General features: G+C 41.2%; 1 protein-coding gene across 6 annotated transcripts in view; it reads right to left on the reverse strand.

The window, feature by feature from the left end:
- Positions 1-27511, reverse strand: part of TIAM2 (TIAM Rac1 associated GEF 2) — a 227052-nt gene that overhangs the window by 72933 nt on the left and 126608 nt on the right. For 5 of the 6 annotated variants that reach the window (XM_088795343.1, XM_074333725.2, XM_074333726.2 and 2 more), the window contains 5 exons: positions 25871-26043; positions 23551-23775; positions 13243-13428; positions 12427-12573; positions 10148-10219 (listed from right to left, as the gene is read on the reverse strand). In XM_088795343.1, the coding sequence (XP_088651469.1) occupies positions 10148-10219; positions 12427-12573; positions 13243-13428; positions 23551-23775; positions 25871-26043 (803 nt within the window). The remainder of the gene's footprint in view (positions 1-10147; positions 10220-12426; positions 12574-13242; positions 13429-23550; positions 23776-25870; positions 26044-27511) is intronic. The other variant, XM_074333728.2, reaches the window with a different exon arrangement.

The following is a 27511-nucleotide window of genomic DNA, read 5'->3' on the forward strand; positions in this document are numbered from 1 at the left end:
CCAAGCTCACACAGGGAGCTGTGACCATGGTACTGTGGGGATCTGGACCCCAGACACCTGGCTTGAGCCAGCACTCACCACTACCACATTATACAGAAATATCAGCCTGGCAGTTGCCTCCCCCATCCCCAAAAGGACACAGCTTAACTTTCCCGATTCCTTTATGTTCTTCTATGATACACACCATGTTCTGGTTAAACAAAATGGCTCACCTGACACTCCCCCAAAAAGGAATAAACAGCATTTTTGCCTCCAAACCCTTCTTCAGTTCAATTTCCTCTGCCGGCTTTACCTTCCTCATGGCTTCAGTGCTGAAACTACTAACATCCTTCCACTATATTTCTTTTTTTTTTTTAATTTATTGGGGTGACAATTGTTAGTAAAATGACATAGATTTCAGGTGTACAATTCTGTATTACATCATCTATAAATCCCATTGTGTGTTTACCACCCAGAGTCAGTTCTCCGTCCATCACCACATATTTGATCCCCCTTACCCTCATCTCCCACCCTCCACCCCCCTAATATTTCAAATGCTATTCCCATCTTATGAAGTTTCTCTTCTGTCCCCCGCCGCCCACTTCCACTCAGGTGAGTCCACTCTCCTGTACCCCTGGTACATCATTTAGCTAAGCCCAGCTCACACCAGGAAAGTCACTTTCCAGCTGCTCTCAGGCCCCCGGGTACGCTGATGAATGACAGCAGAGGCTCCATCTCTCTCATTCTCATTGTCCTTCAGCCCCTCACACAGTGTGTCCTGCACCCAGAACACACCCAACACACAAGCGCTGAATTGGAAGCAACTAGAAATGCACAGTCCTGCATAGGTTTGGAAGCTAAAAGATGTCCATTTTAGGTATCTTATTCAAATTTGTTTATATAGCATCAATTTCTTAACCTTCCCTAAAAGTTCGAGAAACGGACAGAAGATCATTGCTAGGGAAGAAGCCCTGGGCAAGAGATAGTGCACGGGGAAATGCAGAGATGGGCAAAAACAAATCATGTTATATTCAATTCAAAGGGGCTGTGTGCCAACAAATGCTCTGAGGAATCATTTCCTGAGTCTACACTTGACCTATGATGGAGTGAACACAGAAGAGACGATGCCTACCAAAGCCGAGGGCAAGGAAATTCAGACCTTCAAGAGATACCTTAATGAAAATTTATAAGTATTTTCTAGTGTACAGGGAACATTCTCAAGGATAGACCATATATTGAGACATAAAACTAGCCTCAACGAATTTAAGAAAACTGAAATCATACCAAGCATATCCTCTGATCACAAGGCTTTGAAATTGGATAGCAACTGCAAAAAAAAAGCAGAAAAAAAACCACACAAATATGTGGAGATTAAACAACATATTTTTAAAGAACGACCTGGTCAAAGAAGAAATAAGAGGAGAGATCAAAAGATACATAGAAACAAATGACAATGAAAAGACATCCTACCAAAACTTTTGGGATGCAGCAAAAGCAGTTTTAAGAAGGAAATTCATATCATTACAGACCTATCTCAAGAAACAAGAAAAAACCCAGAGAAATAACCTCACTTTACACCTTAAACAACTAGAAAAAGAAGAACAAATGAAACCCAAGGTCAGTAGAAGGAAGGCAATAATAAAAATCTGAGCAGAACTAAATGAAATAGAGAACAAAAAGATAATAGAAAAAATTAATGTGACAAAGAGCTGGTTCTTTGAAAAGATTAACAAAATTGACAAACCCTTGGCTAGGCTCACTAAGATAAAAAGAGAGAAGACACTAATTAACAAAATCAGAAATGAAAAAGGGGAAGTTATCACGGATGTCACAGAAATACAAAGGATCATCCAAGAATACTATGAAGGACTATATGCCACCAAATTCAATAACCTAGAAGAAATGGACAAGTTCTTAGAAACATATAGGCTTCCTAGGCTGACTCATGAAGAACTGGAAAATCTAAACAGACCGATCACCAGTAAGGAAATTGAATCAGTCATCTGAAACCTTCACCAAAGCAAAAGTCCGGGACCAGATGGCTTCACTATGAATTCTATCAAACCTTCAAAGAGGATCTAATACCAATCCTGCTCAAACTCTTCCAAAAAATTGAAAAAGAGACAGTACTCCCTAACTCAGTTTATGAGGCTAACGTTACCCTGATATCAAAACCTGGTAAGAACAACACAAAAAAAGAAAACTACAGACCAATATCTCTGATGAATACAGATACAAAAATCCTAAACAAAATTATAGCAAATCGAATGCAACAATGCATTAAAAAGATTATTCATCACAACCAAGTGGGATTCATCCCTGGGGCACAAGGATGGTTCAACATCCACAAATCCATCAATGTGATACATCACATAAACAAAATAAAGGGCAAAAATCATATGATTATATCAATTGATGCAGAAAAAGCATTTGACATGATATAACATCCATTTATGATTAAAACACTTAATAAAATAGGCATAAAATGAAAATACCTTAACATAATAAAGGCCATATATGACAAACCCTCAGCTAATATTATAATTAATGGTGAAAAATTGAACCCCTTTGCTCTACGTTCAGGAACACGACAGGGCTGTCCCCTATCACCTCTGCTTTTCAACATAGTGTTGGAAGTCCTTGCCAGAGATATCAGGCAAGTGAAAGAAATAAAAGGCATCCAAATTGGGAATGAACGTTAAATTGTCACTCTTTACAGATGACATGATGCTATATATGGAAAACCCTAAATACTCCACCAAAAAGCTATTAGAAACAATAAACGCACACAGTAAAGTTGCTGGCTACAAAATCAAAGTACAAAATTCCATTGCATTCCTATATACTAACAATAAAATCTCAGAAAAAGAAATTTAAAAAAAAAAAATCCTTTTGAAATTACAACAAAAAGAATAAAATATCTAGGAATAAACTTAACCAAGGATGTGAAAGACCTATATGCTGAAAACTATAAGACATTTTTCAAAGAATTGACGAAGACGAAAAGAAACAGAAAGACATTCCATGCTCATGGATTGGAAGAATCAACATAGTTAAAATGGCCATATTACCCAAAGCAATATACAGATTTAATGCAATATCCATCAAAATCCCAATGGCATTTTTTAAAGAAATAGAACAAAAAATCATCAGATTTGTTTAGAACCACAAAAGACCCCAAATAGCCAAAGCAATCCTAAGAAAAAAGAACAATGCTGGAGGTATCACATTCCCAGACTTTAGCTCGCACTGCAGGGCAACAATAATCAAAACAGAACAGTATTGGCAGAAAAACAGACACACAGACTAACGGAATAAAATTAAGAAACCAGAAATAAACCCACAAAAATATGGACAGATAAGTTTCGACAAAGAAGCCAAAAACATACAATGGAGAAAACACAGCCTCTTCAATAGATGGTGCTGGGAGAATTGGAAAGCCACAGGCAAAAGAATGAAATTACTCTGCTATCTGCCACCATGTACCGAAATTAATTCAAGGACCTAAACATACGACCTGAAACAATAAACTGCATAGAAGAAAACATAGGTACTAAACTTATGGACCTTGGGTACAAATAGCATTTTATGAATTTGACTGCAAAGGCCAGGGAAGTAAAAGCTAAAATAGGGCCGGCCCAGTGGCTCAGGCGGTTACAGCTCCATGCTCCTAACTCCGAAGGCTGCCGGTTCGATTCCCACATGGGCCAGTGGGCTCTCAACCACAAGATTGCCAGTTCAATTCCTCGATTCCCGCAGGGATGGTGGGCAGCGCCCCCTGCAACTAAGATTGAACACAGCACCTTGAGCTGAGCTGCTGCTCAGTTCCCAGATGGCTCAGTTGGTTGGAGCGTGACCTCTCAATCACAAGGTTGCCGGTTTCGACTCCCGCAAGGGATGGTGGGCTGTGCCCCCTGCAACTAGCAACGGCAACTGGATCTGGAGCTGACCTGAGCCCTCCACAACTAAGACTGAAAGGACAACAACTTGAAGCTGAACAGCACCCTCCACAACTAAGATTGAAAGGACAACAACTTGACTTGGAAAAAAGGCCTGGAAGTACACAGTTCCCCAATAAAGTCCTGTTCCCCTTCCCCAATAAAATCTTTAAAAAGAAAAGCTAAAATAAATGAATGGGACTATATCAAACTCAAAAACTTCTGCACAGCAAAAGAAACCATCGACAAAACAAAGAGGCAACCAACTGAATGAGAGAAGATTTTTGCAAACAGCACCTCCGATAAGGGACTAAAATCCAAAATACACAAGGAACTCATACAACTCAACAACAAAAAAACAAACAACCCAATTGAAAAATGGGCAGCGGACCTGAAGAGACATTTCTCCAAAGAGGACATAGAAATGGCAAATACACATATGAAAAAATGCTCAACATTACTAATTATCAGAGAAATGCAAATAAAAACCACAATGAGATATCATGTCACCCCAGTCAGAATGGCTATCATCAACAAGAAAATAGTAACAAGTGTTGGAGAGGCTGTGGAGCAAAAGGAACCCTCATACACTGTTGGTGGGAATGCAGACTGGTGCAGCCGTTATGGAAGGCAGTGTGGATGTTCCTCAAAAAATTATGAATAGAATTGCCATATGACCCAGCAATCCCTCTCCTGGGTGTCTACCCAAAAAATCTGAAAACATTTATCCATAAAGACATGTGTGCTCCAGTGTTCATTGCAGCTTTATTTACGGTGGCCAAGACATGGAAACAACCAAAATGTCCTTCAATAGATGAATGGATATATACACAATGGAATACTATTCAGCAGTAAGAAAAGATAAAATAGTACCATTTGTGGCAACATGGATGGATCTTGAGATTATAATGCTAAGCGAAATAAGTCAGACAGAAAAAGTAGAGAACCATATGATTTCACTGATATGTGGAATATAAAACTGAAAACAACAAAAGAACAAGACAAATGAAGGAACAAAAACATAGACAATAGTTTAGGGGTTACGAGAGGGTAAGGGGGTAGAGGGCCTCTAGAAGCGGGTAAATGGGGTCTAATATATGGTGATAGAAAGACAACTGACTCTGGGTGGTGAACACACAATGTGAGATATAGATGATGTATTACAGAATTGTACACCTGAAATCTATGTAAACTTTACTAACAATTGTCACCGCAATAAACTTTAATTAAAAAAAAAAATATATATATATATATACATATATATATGTAACTGTTTCAATATGTAAGACAGACACACACACACACACACAGGTATGTGCAATTACAGAAAGGTAAAAGCTGGCTATTCCAAGAAAGTGTCAAAAATGTGGAATTGATTACTTTGAACTAGAAAAAGAAAAGGCTATTTGGTGCTTACAGCTCTCCTACGTTGTAAGCTTTGCCCATTTGGACAGAAAACTAGATTGATTTCCTCAAGGGTCAATGCTCCACACTGGAAATACACATGCTTTATTTTCAATATGCTAGATAAAATATTCTCCTACATTCTCTTTCATAAAAGAAATAGAAGATCTTGCAAATAAGCACAACAAATTGAACCATCTGGAAAACTCTCTTCCTTGCTTATCCTTTTCAAAGTTGCTACATTAAATAAATCTTTAACCACTCACCCCAAAATTCATGGTTGGTTATCTCTGTCAAGGTTGCTGCAAACTCAGCCTGCCTCCTACTCCATCTCTCCCTCCCTCCAAAAGTTAGTTTCCCATCAGCCCATTCATGGTTTCCAGTTCCAGGAGAAGACAGAAGGAGACAGTAAAACATAACAGACAATCTGGCTCAAATCCCAGCCTTGTCAAGGCTGGTTATCTAATGTCTCTGGGCTTCAGTTTCGTCACCTTTAAAGGGGGCTAGAAACACACCAGCATCACGGGAGGATGGGGGTTGGTGTGAGAAATGGCATTTGAAGGTACATGAACTGTAAAGAGCCATAACAAGGTAAAAGAATTTTTATGAAGTTCAAGCTGGATGGTGGCATTATATTGTAGGAGGCTTAACTGCCGTGATGCAGCAATGGCCACTATAGAAGCCCCTTGTCTCAAACTCCTGGGGACTGTGGTGGCTACTGTCCACAGTGACTCAGATCACAGTGTGGTCCGGCTCAGGCCGTCCACGAAACGGGAACATCATCCCTGGCCCGCAGCTCTGACCTTTGCAGACTAACTAGTTAAGGTTGACAAATCACTTTAGCCATCCTGATACGGCAACTTCCACAGAAGCACTTATTATTGTCATGACATTAATGGTCCTGAAGGCACCATGTCAAATTACTTCTGCTCAGTGCGCCTCCAGGAGAGAAAATTGAAACTCCGTGGGTTCGCACAGCAGATGCTTTTGGATCAAATGGCTTGTAATTACTACTTGGATCACTGAAGGGAAGTGAGTAGCAAAATCACACCCTAGCTGTCACAAATGGGCCCACACCACCACGGTTGTTGATAAATGGAAAGTTGATTAGCAAGTGAGATGAGGAGAAAACAAAAGTACTTACATGCTTCAGGTTTTCTTAACAACAGGAAAATGTCATAGAGGACAAAATGTTTATTTCCTTCTTGGGCTGATGTCCAAACATCAGTTGATAGGAAAGAAAAACAATGACCGATGTATGCATGCACGTATGTATGTATGTATGTATGTATGTATGTTTATGTATGTATGTGATGTAGGGTTCCACACTAATATTCTATTTAAACAAACTACTATGTTATAGTCAAGAAGAAGTGGTTTCATTCATATTTTCCATTTTAAAAACCAACATTAGCATTTTTTTCCAGTTTGGAGCTAATGACTAATGCAACAATACTTTATTCACGCGCTGCCACAGAACGTTGGGACACCCCAAACCAATTTTCCAGGAGAGGGAGCCAAGGCCCAGGGGCTCCAGTTTCTGCAGTGAAGCTTCCGGAGTGGCTGTCTGTCCTGAGCCTCCGTGGGGATTTGTTGTCACAATCTCCATAACAAATACCTCCCTTCAAATCCTGACTGAACATTATGCTAAGTGAAATAAGTCAGACAGAGAAACACAAATACCATATGATCTCACTTATATGTGGAATCTAAAGAAAAGAATAAACGAACGAACTAATCAGAAACAGTCTCAGAGATAGAGGAAAAACTGAGGGTTGCTAGATGAGAGGGGTGTGGGGATGAGGGAGAAAGTGAGGGGATTAGAAAGCACAATCGGTAACCACAAGATTGCCACAGGGATACGAAAGTCAGTTTGGGGAATATAATCAATAATGTAAAGATTTTGTAGGGTATCTGATGGACACTTGTCTCATTAGGGAGACCACCTCAGGGATGATGTAGATGCCTGATCACTGCACTGTACACCTGAAGCTGAAGCTGAACAATAATGAATGTCAAATATAATTTTATATATATATGTATGCATATACACACACACACACATTTACAAGAAGTGGAGTACAGCGTTAGGAATAGAGACAGTGGAAATGTAACAGCTGTATGTGATGTCAGAGGGATAGTAGGTGGGGGGAGGAGGGTTATCACTGTGTGAGGGGTATAAATGATAAATGTCTAACTATTACATTGTTTCGTATACCTGAAACTAATAAAAAATAAAATAAATAAAATAAATAAAATAAAATCCTGACTGAGACTCATTTTTACTCATCAAGTACCACCTATGAAAAGCTTTTATTTTGGGCTAGCCAAAGTGTCCTCCAAAAAATGCTCAAATAAGACTGGCTTTATTCCAACCTCAACAGATTTCAAATTAGGGTGACTCACTGTGTTATATGATACGCCAGTTAGAGTGGAATATTTAAAAATGCCCGTGACCCCCCTCTCTCCCAACGCTCAGGAATGACTGCCTTTCTGTGTTAACACTAATGGACATTATATACTGACTGTATACAAATAGATGGCTTGTGCAAGTTACAAATATTCTCAAGAATGATTAGTGGAAGAAAGCTAGTGAAATGTGATATTAATTATTCAACCAGCTAGAGACAGAATTTTAAGTCCCAGAGATATAAAAAAAAAAAACCAAATACTCTTAATTCTATTTGCAACTCACTTTAAACCTAATTATCTGAGTGCTACAGTACTAGGAATAATAAATACACCATTAAAACAGCCCTATAAGTCAAAAGGAATTTCTTCAGTGTCTTTAGGCCAGAAGCAACGCTTAGTTACAATAAATAGAGATGACTGTTTAAATACGTATGCTTTAAAAAACAAAGCAACAATATTTACTTCTCACCTGTTACAGCACCAATGGAACTTGTTAATTAAGTCACAAGAAGATACTTGGGTAATTGGAGCCAATTTAAATAATTAATTCTAATTATTAATGGCTATTTTAACAAAATTGTTTTCAAAGTCCAACATAAGTCCTGTTAATAGAAAGTGCTCTAATAACACAATTTCTTAATGTTCAAAGTAAGAATTTTAAATTGTTATTTAATGCTGAAAGAGACACAATCTGAAAATTATAGGATTTTAATGCAGATGACAGTTCTTCTCAACCATTAAAGAACTACATCTAATTTAGACAATTGATGGGCAAATTTATTAAGCAAAACTATATTCTTAGCAGTGGGCTATGGATTGAGGATAAATGCGTATTCATAAGATCTACATAAACTATCCTGAGCAAGGGTCCTAATTACAATCTTGCCTGGAAGATGTGACATAAGATATTTGCTGGGATGACTAAGAGTGAAAGGCAATCTAGAGTAAGAACCAAGTAAATAACAGTGATACAATTTTTTGTAAAATCCTTGGAGGATGGTGTGATTTGATCTGGATTTTGAAATAGGCACTGAGAATGTATAGAAATAAAGGGGCAGGGACCGGGAATTTTTTATTATGAAAAGTCTGCCATTTGGATGGTATGATTTGTAAACAGGAAGTTCTGGGTTTGGCTTCCTTGTGCCACTGTGGTTGGTCAGATTTAGCAAAAGAAGAGAATCAAGAACAAGACAGGAACGATGCCAGTGACACCATCTGAGGATGGGAGGTGAAGGGGATGGGGTTTTGAGCGGAGCGGTCCTACCCCATTTCAGGACACCTCAGTTGCCACCTGGGAGTGGTTTCAACAATAACCATGACACACGGAGCAGCTCGGGGCCCATAGTCGGGGCCACCTCACATGAAGGCAGAATAGGTGGCTGATTGGGTTGTATATTTTAGGATCATCAGAAAGTCCCTCATGCAATGCCCCAGACCTGTCACAGGGTCTAACACTCCACCGTTCCTTAGTTTTTTCAAACTAAATTACCAATTCACTAATTACCCCCAATTAATTTACAATGAATACTGTCTGCTTCTGCAGAAGCATAGTAAGTTTAACTGGGCCTATTAAAATCAGGTTCCAACCTCAACAAATAGTTTAGAGATTTGTTGGACATAAAATCCAAGATAAAATTATGAGGAGGAGGAGGAGGAGGAGGAAGAGGAGGAGGAGGAGGAGGAGGAGGAGAAGAAGAAGAAGAAGAAGAAGAAGAAGAAGAAGAAGAAGAAGAAGAAGAAGAAGAAGAAGAAGAGGAGGAGGAGGAGGAGGAGGAGGAGGAGGAGGAGGAGGAGGAGGAAGAGGAAGAAGAAGAAGAAGAAGAAGAAGAAGAAAGGGTAACAGATCAGTAACAGGAAACACAGCTTCAAGAGGAAGGCAAGACTGTGAAAAAAGACACAAAGAAGAGGCCTAAGGCCATCCCGACAATCTTCACCCTACTCCAGAGTTCCAGTCAGAAATGGTTCTGAGGACATTTTCAGTCAGAAGCAATTCTGGTGACTAGAAGGGGACCCTGTGCTGGGTTCCACTGAGCGCACTTGGAGAGCCAAAGGCTGCTGGTTCATATAGCATGGATCTGTGTGATGATCCCTGACAACCCTGAGAGGAAAATGCAATTCTGAATTCACTAAACTCTCAAATGAGGGTAAATACTGCTAAGGGGTAGGGAAGGATAAATAAAGTTGCTATTTTCACTTCAGTCAGGCCACTTTTAAGATGGAGTTATGAGTTTAGATACCTTCAAAAATACTAGGCATTCCAAGAATATCTCTTATTTCCCTACGAGGGGCCATTTTAATTCTAAATTTATTTTCAACAGATTCATGTAAAAATTTGAAATTAGCACTGCCTGCTTAACTTAGCATTTGTGTCATCAGTGTAAAACAAGATGGCTTCCGTCTATGGCAATGTTTACCTCACTGGAGTAACTGGCGTTTTGAGGTAGCTGAGTTCCAGAAAATCCATGGCTGCCACTTGAATCAAATATCTGATAGACAGGAGGGGAAAAAGACTAATGAATTGGCTCTGCAATATTCATTTGGCAGCTACCCTTTTCAGTACTTAAAAATTTAAGTTCTATAATATTTTGTAAGATTTTCATATCACAATTTGTGCTATTTACTAGTCTACCACACGTAGAGTTTTAACTTGAAGAAAAAGTTGCGGTTTTTTTCTTCCCATATGGGTACATATTTTACTTTTCTAAGTGTCATTATTCACATCATTCTGGATCTTCTTCATGTCACTTTTAACCAAGAAGTACACATTTCTGAAGATGTGGGACAGAACTCAAAATTGAGTTGGCAAAGCTACCAAAATCACGCTTATAACTATTTTTAAATGTGCATGTAATAAATACTGGGAAGACATATAGCTGAATATTAAAAACGGTTGTGTTTGGGTAAAGGAATTAGGAGTAATTTCCTTTACTTTTTCCAATTTTTATCTTCTAGATTTTGTAGCAGAATAATAAATATTAAAGAATAGGCCACTTAAACATTTATGGGTACCTACTACATCAACTTCATTCAGTTATATAAATACCAACACTATAATTAATTTCATACCTTTTGTAAAAATAACACATTCAAACAAATGCTTTCATTTATCAAGAAATCTTATGTTGAGGACACTTACCATATATGATGGGGTAAAGACCATATTAAGCTCATATCTAATTAACTAAATGTCAATATCTAAGAAAAATAAGCAAGTTATCAAGTTGTTTATCATTTAATGATATAGAATTGACTGTCTTGATCCAAATCAGAATTTGCCTCAAAGACATTATTTAAACTTCATAGAAATTCAATTAAAAAATATAAGCCCACCATTAGCCAATGGTTTATAGTTGACTACAATTTATAGAGAAAAAATACGTTTCCATTTATAACCAACAAATAATTACTTTTTACAATTAAAGTACAAGTAGAACCACAATTTTAAAATGTGATATTCTTTCTGATAGTGTATGGTACACAAAAAAAGTAGCCACATAAAAGAGTTTTCATGTGTTTCTGCCATCTTTCAATCAACCAACCCACTCCCCACCACCTCCACCTTTATTGCTCTAGAGTTTAAAGCAGATCAAAGAAATTGGTATTTTCCCTGTTATTCACCAACTCACAAAACTGTTACACACAATCAAGTAAATCTATACAAAAATTAGAAAATAAAGTTCCACAAAATGTGACCCTCCCAGATGATATTGAAAGCATACTCAGAATAATAGCCACCTGTTAAAAATAAAAACAAGCACTTCCTCAGACTTAATCAAAAACATTTCTCCTATTCACGTAAATGATCAGATCATCATATAGCTCATCTTTTCAATAGTCTCTCAAAAAATAATAGTCTTAAAACATGTCAGTCAGCAACATAAAATTCACGATCACATACGGTATTCACAGTGTTAGGAAATACTTCAGACATGAGTATTCAAAATGTTCTGAAAACAATTCACTGTACGTGGGTCACATTTCAACAGTAAATGCTCAGGCTATTTTTATTTGATAAAATCGCTGTATGTGGGTCACATTTCAACAGTAAATGCTCAGGCTATTTTTATTTGATAAAATGTTAAAACAGCAGCCCTTCCTCAAGGAAATTGAGCAGCAGGAATATCCCAGTGTCTCCGGGCTTTGGATGCAGGGACATCAAGACCCAGCCCTGCCCCTCAGATGTTGTGTGAACAGGGGTAAGGAAGTGACGTAATCTCTCCAGGTCTCAGGCGCCTCGTCTGTAAAATGTGATGACAAACCGCCTACTTCGTGTCACAAAGACAAGTGAACAAAGCATCTGGTGCTATCAATAGAATTTAGCTGCAGTCACTGATGATTATTAATTTTACACATTTATTTTAATATGAAACCTATGGGAAAAGTAAGTATCAGTACTAAAGGCAATGAAAAGGGTGGGTTCTTTCTGTGTATTATTCTTATTTTTGTGTTTCTAAGCATTGCAGATGTGAGCAAGGTGTCAACACCTCTTTGGGGGGTTGGGGGGGGTGTCAAAAGGAGACTGAGCAACTTGTGTGTTTTCATTTGGGAAAAAAAAGTCCATGTGAAGATTGCATTCCTTTCAACCAACCTTTAGCTCATTCTTCATGGACGATGAACATTTATGATTTGCAGCAGGCAGAAGATCCAGGATTTCCCTCTTTGTCTGCTGTTCCTCACCTGCTAAGGAACTCACCTGAGTTATAGAAGGTCTTTTCTCCTTCCCTTTTCTTGCCAGCGTATCCAGCCCTTTCAATGAAGAAAATATGCCTTTCTTGTTTCTTCCTCGCTGGGTCAGGGAGAGTGTTCTCTTACGGAGGGCAGAGTCATCTCTGGAACATACCTAATGTAAAACACAGTTTTAGAAAGTCTTAAAGCCTATTATTTGGGTGACAGAGTTAAGAGTTGCCCTAACAGAAGCAAGCCCTTCCTTCTATGATTGTGTTCTCATCAGTACAAAAAGCTACTGAGTGTCTGACATAACCAGAAACGAAACCACCATAGAGATTTCTCTTATCTGGATAACATGGGGTTAGTTACAACATTTAGACCTCTCCACGGAGGAAAGCAGGGCCAGCAAAACAACCCTTGGGCCCCCAGGCTGAGCTAGTCCCACCCACAGAAGCAACCCGCACAGGAGCGATTTCAGAAACCCCAGGGAGATTCTCTGCAGTGCAGATACAAAGCCTTCAACCAGCCCTTTCATTCTTCACACCATTGTGGCTGCCCCTCAGGGATTCCACCTTCCTGATTGTACGAGGTGGAACAGACAGAAAGGCAGATGCAGATGTGAATATTTAATAACTGTCTATTAGGAGCTGGGTTCCTAAGAGAAGCCGGGACTCTTTATAGCAAGGCATCTCCAACCCTCCATGCCCATTGCCTGGCCCTTGAGTGGCCCTGGTCAGTTACTGGGTTAAGTCACAGCAGCGCTGAAGGTCACAGCTGCAGAGAGGTGAGCATCTGTGGTCCTCCCTGGATGCTGCTGAGACAGCCTTCTTCGGGAACTTACCAGAGCATGGAAAGAGGAAACTGACAAGACACCCAGCCTGCCCAGGGCCAGCTTGGAGGGGCGACTGGTGGCCGCAAGCAGGCTCTTGGGGTTCGGCAACTCCCCGCCTTGCAGGCTGGCCAGATAGCAGCGCATCCTGAATAGATCCATGTGAAATTTCTCTAGGTTCTGCTCCCACTGCTGGATCTGTTTAAGCAAGAACAGGGGTCACTGAAATAAAAATGACAAGTCTGCATGGGTTAAATTGAAAATGTGATCCCTACCACACACTTCAAGGAAAAGTCCATTTTGGCTGGTGTGGCATGGTTGACATTAGCCTGCCCTGCTCACTGCAGCTCAAGCCCTCCCGTCAAAACACAGGGGGTCAAACAGCACTGTGCTTCATCAGGACGGCCAAAAGCAAAGCAAAGCCAGTGGGTCCCAATAAATGCCTTGCCAAAATGACATGACCTTTGTAGAACGCCAACACTGATCTCAATCACACTGATTTAAGGCAGGATGCACAATTGTAAGTCAGTTATTTCACTTTGTTTCCTTTCCGTTCACATTCACAGCCTCTGATCTTAAACCAGATTAACAGAGTTGCACACAAATAGATGCTGGATAAATGGAGGCAGTGACGTTACATCTCTGTATTCTAAGTAACTCAAAATAATGAAAAGCAAATGGAGTTGAGGAATAAGACCAGATAGAGCCTTTACTCCTACTGTAAGCCATCTCAGAGAATCAGCACCATCACTACACCTGAATAAAATTAAAACGCATGTAATTATTTACTCAACAGAAATGTCTATGTACTTCTTCAAAACTGAAGTCATGAGTTGGTAAAGAAATACAGTCTAACTGTGGGGCCACTCTCCCTTCTTCCAAGGATCTCAAAATACGTTATGTATAAGTATGACCTTCACTGAAAGATAAACTAACAGGTGAAGAATACTCTAGTAACTTATCAACACAGGGATTCGATAGCAGAACACAAAGCTGGGCTTCACATGGTATTGAGAACAATCTCAAAATTCAACAGGTCTGTAGTGAAGGCTTGTAATAAAGATTCAGTACATTCCATTTACAACAACTACCTCTGGTTTTGCCATGTTTAGCACCCAATCAGATCCTAACCTTTCACAGTGAACTTTCTAGGTCAACCCTTAATCCTGGATAAATATGATATTTTGAAAGGTCCCCAATATTTAACACTATGTTCCCCTCAGTCTCTCCCCAGAAAAAAGCAGTACCGACTCTGGGTATTCCCCCAGGCCCCTGAAAGTTCTCTGTCTCTATTCCTTAGGAAGGTCACTGTACAAATTTTCTCCACAAAAGACATAAAATGGCTATAAACTTTAAACAAATAATTTGTTGATTCATCATTGTTTGTCAGCAAAACAACACATTCTCAGCTTGCACTGAAAATCTCAATCTCCATTGTGATTTTAACCTCATTTAATATTCTGTCCCCCCTTACTAGCGACGTAACAGCATCCTGGTGTCAGCCTTAAATGTACAGCCAAAGGACATGTCGGCTTTCAGAAGTAAAGACGCCCAGGTTTACACCTGAACATTCTACCCACTGGATGTGAGGTCTAGGAAAGTTTATATTTCAAAAGCACGTCCAGCAATTCCAGTCCGTACCCTTAGCAAGGACCACTGTTCTAGACTAACAAGACACTTCAAACTGAAACTGCAAACCTCTGCTTGGTCTTACAGTATTAGAGAATTCTAGATTCCAGAAGTAATGGATGGGCATGATGTAACCATAAACTGACACCTATTAGAAGCTATAAGGCCCAGAGAAATCTATTCTCCCAGTCTGTCTCACAGATATCTTCTCTAGCTGATTTCCCACAAGTATAGATGCATTCCTTTGTCTTCTAATGAATATGTAGATATTTCTAGATTGGGTAGTGTATTAAAGCTTAGCTCTCATTTACACCTCCGTGTGAAATAGTTGATGAGATAATTTCCAGGGGTTCTGTTGGAGGTGAAGGCATGAGAGAAAGAAAACCAATGAGCCATTGGACACCAGAAGATAAAGAAGCCCATGTCATTTACAATGGATTTTAAAGACAAAAAATATCAAATAAAATGAATTCCAGGTCTTTGCCAATCACTATAGATCAGGGAAGACGACAATCTCTTACATTTTCACTGAATCCTGCAGTTTGCGAAGTATTTTTAATGGCATCATTTAATGTACTTTGTGACTACACATCAAAGCACCACTGGAAGGTAAAGACAATTCCACCCTAAACAGGAAATAATAATCTTTAGCACCCCCAAAGCTCTCCACCCAGAACTTGGGACAAAAGGCAGGTGAATTCATGGGCAGAACATGGATTCAGATGCTTAGGTTTGTTGGAGAGAAGACGGCTGTAGGACCCCCCACAGCTTAAAGCAGATCTTATAAAGAGCAGATATTTGATCACACATGTGATCACATTTCAAGAAACTAGTATCTCAATCAATACTGTACACTGTAAAGGTAATGTTAAAATTGAATTTAGTAGAAAATGCAAACGAGATGGGGCTTGATGACTTCTGTTTCAACAGTGCTGCCTATCCTTACCCAAACTGAGCCTCTGTGGTGGTTAATTCTATGTGTCAACTGGACTGGGTCATGGGGTACCCAGGTATGTGGTCCAGCATTATTCTGCCTGCTTCTATAAGAGGTTTTTTTGGATGAGATTAGCATTTAAATGGGCAGATGGAGTAAAGCAAATGGTCCTCTCTGATGTGGGTGGGCCTCATCTAATCTGCTGAAGGCCTGAAGAGAACAAAAAGACTGACCCTTCCCCCAAGTAAGGCAGAATTCCTCCTGCCTGATGGCTTTCAAACTGGGATGTTGGCTTTTTTCCTGCCTTTGGACTTGAACTAAAACATTGGCTCATCTTGCTTCTTGAGCCAACCAGTCTTGAAGTAGACCCACACCGTCAGCTGTCCCGGGTCTCCAGCCCGCTGACTCACTCTGCAGATCTTGGAACTTGCCCGCCTCTATAATCACATGAGCCAGTTCCTTATAATAAACCTCTGTATATAGTTGGTTCATACATTCTATTGGTTCTGTTTCCCTGGAGAACCCTAATGACTACAGCCTTCATCCTCACAGATCTCATTAGTCACACCTGCATTCCACATTTAAAGACAATCGTTATCTTGTTTGTAAGGTCATGGTTCTTTACAGAGAAAAATCAGTCATGGAGGTTAAGTGAGGATTTGTGGTTGGTTAAGAACCAATGAAATACTAGATTTTTCTTTCTATAGACTCCCTCATGAAGTTGTAGAGAAGGACTTGGGAGACTATGGAGGTAAAAGCACGGTGAGGACATGGGTTCAGAGGCTTGGGGGACTTGGAGGGAAGAGGGCAGCAGAAAGATCAGACCCACACGTTCAAAACAGACCTCATACTACTGAGAAAGGCCGTCCATGTAGAAAATGAACTTTCAAGGCAACTGGGATTACCACACCTTCTTTTCTCAGAGGAGGAGCCTGAGGCCCAGAAGGGAAGTGAGGTGACAGGGTCACGTAATAACCTGGTCCTTCCAGACTAGCAAAGGCCCAACGCTGAGCCTGATGGGAACAACATGTGGGGGACAAGCCACGACCAAGTATTTATGATGTCGCCCCTGAATCCCAGGTCCTCTCACTCATAAGGCAGATATCTGTGCACTACTCAAGTGCTTCAGCAACTTTCAGGCACATTTTCATCCAACTGTCTACTTTACTTCTCCCCACAAATCCCCAGGTGTCCATGTGGAGGATGTAAGACTACCTACACTCTCACTGATGTGTGTGCCCTAGTCATACTGGTATTTGGCATTTCAATTTCTTACTGGCCTTAATGTGTAACTCCAGCCCAAATTTAAAGTAATGTTTCATGTATTTGATAATTATCCCTCAAAAGATGAGGTAAAGGAGGGGGTAAAGATACATTTTTTTAAATTTAAAGGGAGAAATAGAAGACAGTTTTGGAGCTATTTTATATATGCTGTCAGTAAATTTCAATCATCACTAAAATAGTAATGTGATCTGCTATCACATTTATTAAGGAATTTCTGGAGATTTTCTTTTCTGACATTATCGAAAACTAAAATGCCCAAAATCAATTGCCTTAAACCAAAATTGGTTTCCCCCCTTGTATAAATTCCTTAAATGCTGGTAACTGCCCCTAGACATTTCTTTATTTTTTTAAGATTAATACCAGGACATAAGAATAAAAACGCAACTTCTATGTCCAGTGAGTTTTCACTTCTTCTCACATCCATGCACAAAACATAAAAATGACATGGACGAAGAAAACTCACTCGAAGGAGGTTTTCATGACCTTTCATTGTAAAAGGAAAAATTAACAAAACTAAGGAGGAAAACTGCCATTGTTAAGCAATGACACAAATACAATGTGAAAGTTTATTCTTTGCTGCTAACAGAGCTGTGGTCATTGAATGAGCTCAGAAAGGCTATGGTCTAAGTGGGAAGGGGGAGCAGATGAGGTCTAACGCTAAAAATAACAGATGAATAAGTGACACATGAAAAAGATGACAAGTACATTCACGCCACACCCAACACTCCTAGAAATATATTTTCTACCATTTAGTCATTTGATCACAGTATTTGGTCATTTGTCCATTACTAGGTTTATCCTACAAGATAACTCGTTTTTCCTTTTTGATGGAATAAGTTTAAAAAAAAACTCCCATGCAGTATTTTCCAAGCACGAAAACCTACTTCACAAAAGAACTCATCTAGTGACACAGATTACACTGAAGTTAACTCATGGTTAGAACAACCAGCTAAGGTTTGGAGAATCCGTTTTGTTTTTTCCTTTGAGATATAATTCACAGGCCATAGAATTCATTCCGTTTTGCAATAAATATACTTCCCATTCAATCGAGGTGAAAAAAATGCAAGTTATGAAAACAAGTAAATCAAGGATTAATTTCTATTGTACACAAAACTATTCATCACATGGTTAATTGTCAAGGGAAGCACAATCTGACTCACAAAAGTCTTACTGAGAGGCAGTGTGGCCCATTGGTCAGGAGCGCAGACCTGTGCTCCAATCCTAGCTCTGCCTCTTAGCAGCTGTGTGACATTGACCTTTCCCAGATCTATTCCCTCGTCCATCAGATGGGTGATACACACAACTTCACCTCATGGAGTTACTGTGAAATCATACATGATCACAGTCTGAGATAGGAGCCCATAAAAAAACTCAGGGACCATCAGGAAGGGGTCTGAGGCAAAAGACAGGATATATTAGCTGGGGAATGAAGGAGGGAGGGCCTGAGGGAAAGAGGCCAAGAGCTGGTGAGGAGTGGGGTGCGGAATGACACAGACAAGAACTCAAAGCGCCGAAGTAAAGCAGAAAGCAGGCATAGGTGCGTGCGTTCACTCGTGAACTCCAGCAAAGTAGCAGGGGTCCCGAGATGGGAAAGCTATGGATCCTTAGGAGCTCATATTTCATACAAGGAGCAACCTTATACACAGGAGATGATTATAAAACAATGTGGTGAGAGCAGTGATAGAGAGAGACCGTGAGCCATGAAGGGGTCCCTGATGGCGTGGGTGGGAGGGGAGTCAAGGGCAGCTCCTTGGAGGAAGTAATCCCTAAAGCCTTCATCACAGAGGAGCAGGGGTGAGCCTGATGACAGAGGGGAGGGGCACGTCTGCACCATGGCCTACGGGGGTCTTCTCTGCCTGAGGAAAAAGCTAAAGAAAGAAGTGGACCCTACAGGAAGTATGGTGTTGCTAGATGAAGGTCAAGGTGGGGCGAGGTTACCAGTGACTTCAGAAGGGAAGGTCACTAAAGGACTTTGAAACCAGGTAACCACATGGTCAGATTTGCTGTTTGGATGCAAAAACCACTCTGGCCTTGTTTGGAAGACCCATCCGAGGAAGATCAGCCTCTGAGCTGATACAGGGAAGATGCAAGACAGTCCTACTCACCCCGATATTTCTCGCCATCTGCACCATGTGTGCCTGAAAAATCACACTGCTGGGGGAGTCCCATGGCTTCAGAGCCCTCTGCCTTCGCTCATACTGACCCTCGGCCCGGACTGTCCTTCTCCATCCCTCTCCTCATTAACTCCTTCTCATTCTTCAAGAAGCAATTCAGGCATCTCTCCTCCAGGAAGTCTTCCTTGACTACACAGGAGGCTAATCTTCCCATTTGTCTTCCACACACTCTGGAATAGCATTTGCTCTGCATTTATTATATGATGTGGAAATTACATGCTCAACTGTCTGCCGCCCTGCTAGCCTGAGAGCACCCTGAGGACAAAGCAGCATCTTTGGATCCCTAGTCTGTGCCAATTTCCGTGGCCCAGAGTATGCACCTAGTAAGCGCTCAATGAACTGAACTGAATGTTAATCTCCTGCCCCAGATACTTCCGCCCTCTCCGCATTGCCTGCTGATGGAAGCCCACATCTTGGCCCAGCACCTCCACAGTCTGACCTTGTCAAACCCCTTCACAAATACTCTCCTCTCCAAGGCTTATTCCCCAAATTGCTCACCCCACACACATACCCCATATCATATTTTCCTCAAGACTTTGTTCACTTTGTTCCCTTCACCACAGTTTCCAATTGTCTAAATTCAATCCATCCTCTTTCTGATTTTCAAACTTTAAGTAAATGTTTAAAATGAAGCCCATGTTTCACAAAGCCCAGAGCCGTCCCACGCCCACCAACTGAGTCTGCTCCTCCCACTGGACCATCTCCCTGTTCTAACTGCCTCCTCGCTCTGGCCTAATTAACCACTGGAAGTGAGACAGGCACAGAATGAGTCAGGAAGTGGGGAGAGGATGGCGGGCAGGCCATCTGGGAGGAGGCCAAGACCCCCTAAGGGTGGTGAGGTTTTGTCCCTGTTTACTTGTTTGAAATAATAAATGGAAAGCAAAATACAGTACTAACTGGACTTAATTTACAGCGCTTCCTCCCTCAGAACTTCAAAAGGAATCTGACACGTGGACTGGATGCATGGTCGGCTCCACACTGGATATGCTCTGATGAAAGTTGTGTCATCCAGCCCCACGGAGACCCTACAGGCTGCAGGGTAGGACAAGACCATATGATGGGTCTTTTTAAAGCAAAGTATGTCATCACACAACAGTGTAAGGTTGAGCCATTATCATTGTGACAAGGATCTTTTCCACCCAAGTACTTCAAAGAAAACCTGTCTCAGAGACTGTATCTTCATGACATAATGGGCCCTGTAAGTTAAGCTATTACTAAGCTATAAATGACTTCATCTGAGGTTCCTGGGGTCTTTGGGGAAAAGGGCTACATAAATAAAATAAATATTTTCTTCTATATAAAATAAACTACAGTGAAGTTGAAATTTTTAAATGGTAAGTAGATAAAGCACTGCTCTTTACAAGTTTTTAAAAGGTAATTTAGAGAAAACTATGCTTATGGGATATTTGGGAGATGGTGTTCTTATTGGTCTCGATTTGTCAATACCTTTGTCTTTGCAGGCTCACATAACATTCTCCCGTCAAAGACCATCTCATAAAAGTAATCGTAAGCATATGCTTGTTCCCCCCCTTAACACTTCATACACTTTGTATCTACAAGTAAAGAGCAAATAGCTCTCTTTACAGCCATCTGGCAAATGAGTTAAGGACAATGGGCACAACAAATGTAATTCCCACAAAGCCCTCTGGGAAAACATGACTAAATTACAACCTTAAAAACTGCCAGTGTGGGGGGGAGAATATTTTCAGGTGGAATTTCTGAAGATCCATCCAATTTGTTTCTTACCGAAAATTGACACACGTCATGTGAGATGGTGAGTGTGTATATGGAAAGGGTGAGGGCAACAGGGTGGGGGAGGGGAGAACGGAAATGAACAATTAGCAGTAATAGGACGGTCTGCCTAAAGTTCCTGATGTAATGATCCTGTCAAAGAATGTAGAATGGGGCCACAAGTACTAATAATTACCCTAATTCTTTCAAAGAGCTTCTCGCCAGGCCACCCAACCATCCTAGACCTCTGGATTTGTCTAGGGATGTATGTGAAACTAATTCTCCCTCCCTAATCAGAGAATAATACCAATTGTGGCATTGTAAGTGAAGTACTTATCAACTTAGGAATAAAATTGCAAAGGAATAACATTACATTGAATGAAAATTTTAATTGTAAAAATGTTGGCTTGGACTTCTTGTGGCCATGGGGGGAGGAGGGAAGATGGCCCAGGAGATGCTCAATGTCATTAAATTTCCCTTTTCTCTCTCTGGACCTAAGCATTTGACAATATAGAAGGAACTGAAAACTCCAGATTGGACATCACTTCCAGGGGACTTAAGTATGGCTTCAAAATTAAATTTCAGAGAGCCAGTTAAAGCCAGCTCCTGCCGCCCGCCACCACCCAGAGCTTGCAGCACCGCTCCCGCTTACAGCCTCTGCACCTCACTCCTCACTCCACTCTGATGTGGCAAAAACATCATCCCTACAGAGACCAAGGAGTGCATCGAGTGTCTGATTGCTCTTTTCCAGAATCATGCTGGAAAGGACGGTAACACGTGCCATCTCTCTGAGACTGAGTTCCTGAGCTTCACGAGTACAGAACGGGCTGCCTTCACAAAGAACCGGAAGGACTCCGGTGTCCTTGACTGCATGATGAAGAAACTGGACCTCAACTGTGATGGGCAGCTAGATATCTTATTAGCAGCTTGGTGGTAGCTTGCCGTGACTCCTTTCCCTATTCCCAGAAGTATATCTGAGGAGCCCTGGCAGCTGGCCTCTAGACCACCCTTTTCCTTCCAGGTTCCCAGTTGTCATCTCCTCGCAGACCACACATACCCTGAGCCTGGAGCAGCAGGCCACTCCTGCTGGTAGCAATAAAACATTATCGTTTTTCAAAACACACACACACACACACACACACACACACACACACGTTAAAACCATACCTTTTCCCATTACAATCAGAATTAGATTTTTGATTGGGGCGCCCTCAACCCTCTCAGACACCTGAATCCATGAGGTATACCTCTGACAATACACAGATTGAGGCTACTGGATCCTGGAAATTCAGGACCATGGGTGAGACGTGCTACAACGAAAACACTGGGATAACCATTTCTCCTTCTCCTCAAGCTTTCTGTTTTGCCATGTACCCTCGACATAGCATCACATCCCTATGTGCCACACAGACAGAGAGCTGAGAGATCAGGACCTGAGCTCCTCCCAGATACGAGCATCTCGATGGGAAGCAGGCGGACGCATAAACAAGCTGAGCATCGGTGGCAGCACTTCCTCTAGCAGCTGTGTTCTCGTCCAACCCCAAACACCCTCCCACCTCCTCATTCTTCTTGGCACTTTCAACTTCCTGTTCAGTTCCTTGTTAAAACGATTTTGCAGTTTCTAGTTTGCTGGCAGGTTCTCTTTAAATAAATGGCATATTCTGTTCGAGGAATAGTTCAATTCGAGAATGTAGGATAATGTCTTTAAGATTCTATAGAGTAAGTTAGCTATATTTTAATAAAAATCTTTCTTACACGATTCTATAGAATTATAGAAATAATGTACTCTGAAATCCATTTTCCATGTAAACTGTTACACTTCTGTGATGTTATGTGGACCAGGTCTTCATAAGTGCACATCCAGACCAGTGCCATCTACTGCTCAGTAACTGTCCCCACTCAATCTGCCCTCCAAGCCACTGCCTGGTTAATCTCCCAAAGCACTACTTTCATTGTGCATTTATAAAGACCGGGATGCTAGAGCTTCTACCGACACTTGTCTCAGTGCTTAGGTTGTCTGAGCCAAGGAAAATAAATATTAACAAGCTGTTTCTCCTCCTCTAACCTGCAAACAGCATAGAAACTACCTGTTTAATTATATAAATGTGCAATTAGACCAGAGAAAGCATTTTCTTTAGCACCTTATCTGTAACATAGAAAAAATACTGGTTTTTTGAAATCCACAGACACGGGAGTAGCTGTTGTACCAACCCACGCTTTCCAAAGCCATCCTTTGAATTAGAACCTTACCTGTCTAATCTTCTACTGATTTTATTATACAGATTTTGTTCTGAAAGTGACAATGCATGAGAAGATCAGCTAAGCAAGAAGGAACTAAATATCAAGAAAAAAGACCTGGTCGCAAAACATTCCACTATCTACATACAGCAACCAAAGGTTGTAAAGCATATGGCATCACACAAATCACAAAAGCGCCTCCGTTAAGTACCTGAAATGAGAAGCCACACAAACTATTACCCCCAGAGATGGAAGAACTATCGCTACCATCCGAATCTGCTGCGAGTGACAAGAGCAATGGATGACAATACCCATGGAAATCAGTAGTACCTGGTTTTCAATGGCTTTCCTGTTCTTTGGGTCGCTCACCACAGACAGCTGTAACTCTGCCATCTTTTTCATCTTGCTGTCCATGTCTATCTTTTGAACAAGGTTTTTGGTCTGGTTCTTCAGTAGCCGCACTGTGTCCTCTTTGCCATGTTTCTTTGCAAAAAGGGATGCGCACGCCGAATGTATAGCAGTGACCCAGTTTTCCAGGTCTGTCTGGCTAGTGGCCTAAACATAGAAGGGTGGGGAAAAAAGAAAAAAAAACCTATTTGGAATTGTTTTACCACAAAGTGTTCTCCAAAGCAGCAGGCTGGGCTTTGATGTGTCAAACCCAAGAAGTACCTTCACTTCATAAAAACTGTTTAATTTTAAATATGCACACACTCACTCAACTCAAGTTTGCAGGCTTCCCTGACTTCAAAGGGTCTGCAAAAACATCGAAAGCAGAGAAGAAGCAATCATCTAGCCCCAAATATGACGGGAAGACACACTAGAATCAAGCTATAAGCAAACAAGGGAGTCATAAGAAACCAGGGTATGTGCCCTCAGTGTTACGTTTCGCCACTCTCTGAAAGGCAGTTTATCTTTATAAGTTTAATAGAATGAGATAATACGAGGACTAAAATGTTAAATTCTGAAAACTAGATAAGAAATTTCATCTACACTATGGACTGAATTGTAAAACATGTCAATGAAAGACTATGGGGGGGAGCACACAATAAAATTAAAACAGTTTCCTTTGAATACTGGAACCATGGGTAGTGGTTTTTCTCTCTCTACTCTGCAGTACCTTCAGACACAGTGACCATATATTTTCATGGAAGGAAAATACTTTATTTTAGAAACAATAAATAAAGTCTGAATAAAGCAGAATGGGCAGAGACATGTGGCTCTAAGCAGGCTGGAAAGCAGTTTCAGTTTCCTGATGTCCAAAAGTAACCACATGTATTCACACCATGGCGTGGCTCTCCAGTGCTCTCTGGTAGCATACAATCGGACCTACTGGGACAGTTTCTTAAAAACTAAGGCTATTTTTGCCTGAGGCACAAAATAAAATATTCATTTCAGACTTGCCCCTAAGAAGTTCAGGCAGATTAAATGTATTTACCTTCCATACAATTCAGATTAACACCAATTCATTACTTTGCTTTAAAGCATCATAGAAGGTTTAAGTAACCTTTCTGTTCAGAGAAGGAAAATCACACCTCAGGCCCTGACTCTTGTTAAGTCAAGTCAAGTTGGGGACAGCAGTTAAGGCCAGAGGCCCAATGCGTTGGACCTGGTACTGATTCCAGGAAATCCTGTTGTAGGGAACACTTCAGAGAATTCTAGACAACCAGAGTCAGTGAGAGAACACTTTGTGCTTCTGCAGGGACCCCGGGGGCATCCAGGACCAACTTCATCAGAGATCTGACCCCAGGACCTGTGAGGTTTTCCACGAACCTTCAGCCAGATCTAATCTACAACCCACGCTGCGCCTACATGGAGCACTGGATGTGGGCTGGAACGCATTTCAGAAGCGGCTTCACTTCCTGGCCATCACCCCCATCTGTTTTAGAGTCACTTCATAATAATAAGAGTAGTAATAGTTTGATTAAAATAATAGTGTTTAGCACTTATCACATGTACACTGTGTAATAGTTAGTGTTTAGCACTTATTACACGTACACTGTACCAAAGCAATCCTAGAAGCCATGAATATCCCACCAGCTGAAGGGTCCGAAGCTCACAGAAGTTCGGTTAGTGCTCCAAGATGACATAGGTCCTCAACAACAGCACCAGACTCACACCGAAGCCTGCCCCCGATACAGCTGGCTTGGCACCACCGTGCTGTGTGACTTCTCGTTTGCTACAAAGCTGCTAAAACTCCTAGCAGCAAACAAGCTGAATCTTAACGTCCTAAGACGGCTTCCACTGGGAGATGAGACCTTCCAGCACTTGCTCTGAGCGTTTCCTGAAAAGCTTCTGCTTTCACTTCCCTGGGATTCTTGGGAAGAAGCTAAACCTCTCCTCTCTCCGTATTCTCTAAGTTTTGTTTAAAAAGCCTCCACTCCGGGAATTTTGGACCTTGCACTCAAGTAGCTCTCGAGGACAGACACCCCAGGGGCTCCCGGGCACCCAGGAAATGCTCACTGGATGAAAAACTGGACCTGTGCTGGCCCTACGGCACCTGGATTACACAGGCTAATTCTCTTGGTTAAGCCCCAATCCACAGCCTAACGAAGCGGTTGTTCACTAAGCTGTGTCCCTTAGTTCTGCTCCTTCTCCTCCCAATAGTAGGTAAGCTATCACCTCCACCTACATGTAGGAAGTTCAGCGGTACCTGGAAAAGGTAGACGTCTGCGAAGGAGTTGCTGAGACAGAACACGTTTTCCTTCTTGGGGTGCTCTGGGACGGACTGCACGATGCTGTCTTCCGCAAACAGGGCACAGCGGGGCACACTGCTCTGATCCAGAGAATTCTTCCCATAGGTCTCGTAGAATAGCAGGGTGCATCCTGTGAAGACAGAAGAAAAGCCAGGGCCCTGTCACACGTCCTGAGGATCTAGGACAGGAATGAGGAGGAAGGGACACATCTAAAAACAACAACAACAATAACAATAATAAACTGAATGAGACAACTATCCAATACAAAAGGAAATTCTGGTAGCCAACATATGCCTCAGTGTATTAGCAATAACTCGGGTGAAAATGAGACATTTTTGTACATGCGTTAAGGGTAAGAACAATACCAAGTGTTTATTTATTGCTGCGTACTCCTTGTCAGGAACTCCTCTGCATAAGCCACATGGACTGGCTCACTTAGTCCCCCCAGCAGCCCCAGAAGGCAGGCGTGCTTACGAACCCATTTCACAGGTGTGAAACCTGAGGCTACACTGCTTGTGCAGGTCCACAGCTGGCCCCAGACCCTCTGGCCCCAGAGCCCCCATTCTTCAGCACAATACCACATCATTTAAGAGAGCTGAACTCAGGAGACAGAAGAAAAGCCCATGTTCGTTAACTAAAGGAGCTTTACACTTATAATATGTGGCAACATAAACTGAGTAGACTTGGGGAAACATGTATGAGAAAGCACCCAGTTTATTCTCCAAATGTCATATAAAATAATTTTATTACAGTCTTTTATCTCATCGTGATAGGAAATATGGCTGTCATCTTACTAATTTAGATTGAGAGAGAAATGAAATTAAATATCCCTGAATTTTAAAATATTACTCTAAAAATGCTGCCACATATCATTGCAAGTACATAGCTTTCTGCTAATAAAGTATTGTAGGTAGAAGTTATTATGGGTCTGTTTTGATAATTAGCTAAGAATGTACTATAATTATTATAATTATAATTTAAAAACTATTTCACTCTTGCCAGTTTCACTTCTTGCTGTAAAAATAAGTCTTAATATGGACATACAAGTTTGTCTAATGGAACCCAGCACAGCACAGAAGCCAAGAGAAAAAGATTCCTGCCCCTTACTCTGCCCTCAGAATCAGCATCACCAGGACTGCCTTCTCTCCCTCCACGGTGCTTTACGATTTCAAGGAGCACTGAGCAATCTCTTCCCACAAACAAAACTCACCCAAAGGAAGGCTGAGAGAGGCTCTTAGAACATGGGAAAGTAGTAAGAGGTTTATGGCCAGCTGATTCTGCAGAGCTGAGCCCTTCTCTTCCTCCATCAGTCCCTGATGCACTAGAAACAATATCCCTGGTCCTTCCATTGTGAAAGGCCTGTCTGACACTACTGCTGCGTGTGTGACATGCCATGACCTGGGAACCCGAGGACCAGGGCAAAAGTGACACAGCAACACCGGCTATGCCCATGTCCAAATTCTTTCCAATGGGTTGACGATGACTTCCCAGTTTCCCTCACATTGTGGTCCTAGTGGCCATGGGTTGAACCATTACATCTAGAGGACATGAATACGATACTGGGCACATGCCAAGATATTGCCAAACCTCACACCCTA

This window comes from Rhinolophus sinicus, chromosome 2 (assembly GCF_057876585.1).
Source record: "Rhinolophus sinicus isolate RSI-liver-muscle chromosome 2, RSI-T2T, whole genome shotgun sequence".
Lineage (NCBI taxonomy): Eukaryota > Metazoa > Chordata > Mammalia > Chiroptera > Rhinolophidae > Rhinolophus > Rhinolophus sinicus.